This window comes from Temnothorax curvispinosus, unplaced genomic scaffold (genome assembly GCF_003070985.1).
Source record: "Temnothorax curvispinosus isolate PA1 unplaced genomic scaffold, ASM307098v1 QBEX01004532.1, whole genome shotgun sequence".
NCBI lineage: Eukaryota > Metazoa > Arthropoda > Insecta > Hymenoptera > Formicidae > Temnothorax > Temnothorax curvispinosus.
The window spans coordinates 25,623-29,939 of record NW_020214312.1 but is presented as its reverse complement, the minus strand read 5'-3'; the positions used below and the strand labels follow the sequence as shown (position 1 = coordinate 29,939).

The 4,317-nt window shown below is 34.4% G+C and overlaps 1 protein-coding gene across 1 annotated transcript; it reads right to left on the bottom strand.

Moving 5' to 3' along the window:
- Window positions 1-582: 582 nt before the first annotated feature.
- LOC112453604 (seipin) lies at window positions 583-2,569 on the bottom strand. The gene is made up of 5 exons (XM_025014446.1): window positions 2,346-2,569; window positions 1,894-2,039; window positions 1,617-1,819; window positions 993-1,272; window positions 583-905 (listed from the first exon to the last, which is right to left on the bottom strand). The coding sequence occupies exons 1-5, from the start codon at window positions 2,567-2,569 to the stop codon at window positions 736-738; spliced, it is 1,023 nt and encodes a 340-aa protein (XP_024870214.1). The 3' UTR covers window positions 583-735.
- Between the last annotated feature and the right edge of the window lie 1,748 nt (window positions 2,570-4,317).

Below are 4,317 nucleotides of genomic sequence, written 5' to 3'. Positions count from 1 at the left end.
ATTTTTCAATGAAATGCCACGACTTGATGTCATCAGTGTCTTATTGTTCTCTAATGAAATCTTTCTTCCAGAAAGATAAATGAATCTTGCCGGCACGACTCCGTTGTATTGTGGGTTGCCAGATTCAGGGGTCCATAAAACTTTTTTGACGCTCCATAGCATGGGAAACAAGGTTCTTCCGATCGTATGTCCCTAATTGAAATAAGCTAAACCAAAGTACGTTATCCGAATGAGCAATATAATTAAGAGAAATTTCTTGAAATAAATAAAAAACTCAGACGCTCGATTTAATAATTCTCGATGATTCTTAGAGCCGAATACAAAAGCACAAAAGGTTTGCATAAAAAATAATTGAAATCGAAGTAGCGTATCAAGTACAATTTCTTGAAGTACTCTGCCGAAGCGCTAGAGCAAAGGACGGTAACAAAAACTTGCCGTCCTTGAATTCCATCGGGACGCATATGCAGCTGTAACATATTTTGATGCAGGATCGACATATTCATGGATGCTCAGAAAGCATTTCTAAAATTATATCGAGTAGTATCGTATGGGTTTAAAAAGGTACTATAGATACAATGCGTGTAGAAAATAAGAAAATATATATATATATTTCAATTTCAATTCTTTCCTTCCCTTATTAGTATTTCTCGATAATTATAAATTACTTATAGTTAACTATTTGTAAAATGCATTCTTATATTACATAGACTTAATCACATTTCTAAGCGTAATAAATTATTTAACCAACGCTCCACTCGATGACTCAGCTATTAGTGTGGAAATTTCCTGGATATAGCTCGGTTCTCCCTTAACAAGTTTTTCTCCTTCTATACTCTTCTCCTCACTTTTGAGGTCTGTTACGGACAATGTATCTTCTTGAGATGATGTATCGTATGGGTCTGACGCTTTAAAGGATAATTTTTTTTTTTTAATAATTCTGATGCATCACGTCGTATGTTAAAATAAACTCAACATATTACAAAATAACTTACAATCGCTCTTAAGATCATTATCTTCTTCTACCTCGCCCTTTTCATAACTGAAATTCTCATCCGTATTTTCCTCTTCAGTTCCAAAGTGTATGTATGACAGCGTACACACAAGCATTATGAAAAACAAGTTTGTACCAATACCAACACAGGCTGATAGAATTGGCCAATAAAACATCCAGTAACGTAATCCCGATAAGTTGGCATTTATCATAAGATTAGCAGAATAGAATTCTATATGTCGTGATTGAATCTCGATAAAGATAATTGTTACCGGATGACTCTGGAATATTTAAAATTACATTCCAGTATTAGATATTTCTTATAAAATATTTCTTATAAACTAATTGTATAAAATAATTGTATAAAAAATCCTACACGGAAGAAAAATGATGTTGTATCAACAGCATCATTTTTTGTATCAACAGCATCAGTGTTATCGAGATAAAATTTATTGATGCAACATTGACATTAATGAATAAAAAACATCAGATAATTGTTTTAATAATTTAAATATTTGGTCCAATAATATCCAATTGAATTAACTATTTATGCTTGTGGCAGCCCGTGACGTTGACGTTTAATTGAAACAACTTCATTTTTTTTTCCGTGTACTAAAATCCTTACCTGATCCTCTTCAAAGTTGCCAAACAATTCTAGACCAATGTCCTGCTTCTCTTCAGCGTTTCCGAATATCATCATAGGTGAAAACGTGAGAGTTGTAAGCGTGTGTAACAGTGTGCTGCGATAATGCAACATAGCTGATTTACACGTATGGTCCACCAGGTATCCATCGCGGCTCCGCAATTGCGCGCAAACCATAAACATACCTTGAGAGAAAATTAACTAGCTATAGAACACGATTGAACATTCTTAAAATCAGCAATCACACAATCAGGTTTACCGAGCTCTTTGTTCGCCGGCGATTCTGGCATTTCCAGATGTAAATTTACTTTGTATGGCTGCCCTACCATCAGAAGCTGTTGTTTCTTGGTCAACTGCACATGAGCCTGCGGAAAGCTACAAATTCCCTTCTGCTCGTCGCACGATCTAAATAAATATTAATAACAAAATTTAAATACCATTAAATCCAATTATTATTTAACATAATTCGACTGAATTGTTATCATTATCTTCCATAGGCAAACATTGGATGTCACTAGACACTCAGCTATTATTATTATTATTTCATTAACTATTAATATTTCATTAATATTATTATCGTGAAAATTCAGTAGTGAACTTTGTTCACAATCCTTAGACCTTGACATCCTCGAAAAGTATCTAACAATAAGTATTGTCGTTGTCATACTTTAGAATTAACACACAAAATGCGGAACCGTAAGTGGAACTTACTTGAATTGTAAATGCACGGGACGTACGTACGACATGCTGGGCATGTAGGAATAGTAAAAAACCGTGTAAAGAAATATGGATAGCCATACTATGAAGATGGTGCTAATGACAACAACACCACCGCGGAAAACCGTGTCTCTGGCGGATTCCACACTCCGCCTGGTGGTTTTCCGAAAGTTAAACCACTTTTTACCAATCTCGCCCAGCAATCGCGTGATTAACATTTTGCACGATTATTTCTAAAACCGCGCAACAAGATTTTATTTTTGGAGGACGTCAATTGTGCGTTCGATGACCAATGTTACATAACGACGATTAAGCTCCGATTAAATCTCGTTAAATTCTTGTTATAATTTCACTGTTGCTTTAATGCGCGCATCAACTGAATATATTTATAATCGAAAAACTTTCAGGTACGATCACGCGAGATGAGACTCTGAAGAACGAGCGACATCGACTCGTGCGACTTGTGTATACGCATCGCCGGGTGATAACAGGCCGAGTATCTCCGAAGCTATGTGGATATCAACAAGGTGTTTTTTCATCTCCAACGTGCTCCGAAAGGTTATGTATAAATGAATGTAAACATGATACGAAAACGTGAATCGCATCGACATATGGTGCGATCCTGTAGATGTCGAGAATTTCTCCGTCGAGCCTTCTGATTCTTCCTTTTTGGAAAGGAACGGTCTCTCTAGATGGCGTCAGTACTTTATACGTCTCGACACGGCAATTATGCTAAAATAACGAAAAAAAAAAGAAATTTGCAACACGTAGAGCTTGCGAAACTCGGAATTTTGACTTGTACGTACCTCTCATCGCGTTATATTTCTCTGATACTTTATTAATTTACCAGTTTGGGTCTTTGTAATTCAAATCTTCAAGCATAAAATTCTAAGGAATTCGTAGAATCATCAATCATGAGATTTGTTTTAGTGCCACCTCTTATCTAATTATATTCTCCTAATACTTTGTCGATTTTTGAAAATTTGAATTTTATTGAAAGGTTTTCTAATTTACGAAAGACTGATGCCGATCCGATAAGTTATTTATATTCGGTAATGTTCCTGCCAACTTTGCCAACCGTAAATAAATCAAACCTGCTAGAGTTACCGACGTCAAGAAATTCTCCAGCGAGATATAACGTAGTTTTGATAAATGTACCATATATAAGTACCATGTATAAGTTTAATTAACTTTGCTAATTAAGATTAATATATCCGTTATACATTCGCAAAGAAAATTTTTTTGGGTCGTAGACTCGTCAATTTACTTGCTAAATGATGTTCCAATATCGAAAATTTAACTACTAAATTTAAATACTTAAGTCGCAACTCACTTCAATTTGATTTAATAACTGAACGTTTGACGAAATGTATTCCTCTAACAACTTTGACGAGATTTTTCAAGAGTCATATTTTGAAATTGGTTTCGGAGGTACTTTTATCGATATTTGAAGCCGTTTAGACGACGTTATTACGTCTATTATAAATTTTACGGTTACTTTCATTAATTTATGATATCCAATTGTGTATTATTTGATCAAAGAAAGGGAATTTGTCTCGAAGCGCTGTATTTGAGAACAGGAAATCTTACGTATTTCTTTATTTTTCTCTTCTTACAAAGTTTATTTAGCCAAGTTACTCCACACATTTTAACTTAAAATTTAAGACAAAATTAATTTGTTTTATTGAGAAGTAGTAGAGAAGTAGGTTGCAGAACAAAATGGTTTGCCCTGATAATATTTTGGAATTCTATTCACAAGAGATCTTTATTTAGGTTTCTCTGACACATTTATTTTAAATTTCTTAAAAAAGGACTTGAAAAATCCTTCATTCTTCTTGATGCACACATTTAATTTCAATTGATGAAAAAGAAAGGAATACGGAGGATAAGGAGCAGATAGCATCTCTTTGGAGTCAAGGACGCGATTATCTGCGAGAAGTCACGCATGAGAATTAGAAAGCGGTAA

Excerpts from the sequence above, each read along its gene's own strand:
- LOC112453604 (XM_025014446.1), bottom strand. The coding sequence starts at position 2,569 with ATGTTAATCACGCGATTGCTGGGCGAGATTGGTAAAAAGTGGTTTAAC. Across the intron at positions 2,040-2,345 it reads CCCGTGCATTTACAATTCAA|ATCGTGCGACGAGCAGAAGG; the intron begins GTAAGTTCCACT and ends ATATTTATTTAG. Across the intron at positions 1,820-1,893 it reads GCCGGCGAACAAAGAGCTCG|GTATGTTTATGGTTTGCGCG; the intron begins GTAAACCTGATT and ends TTTTCTCTCAAG.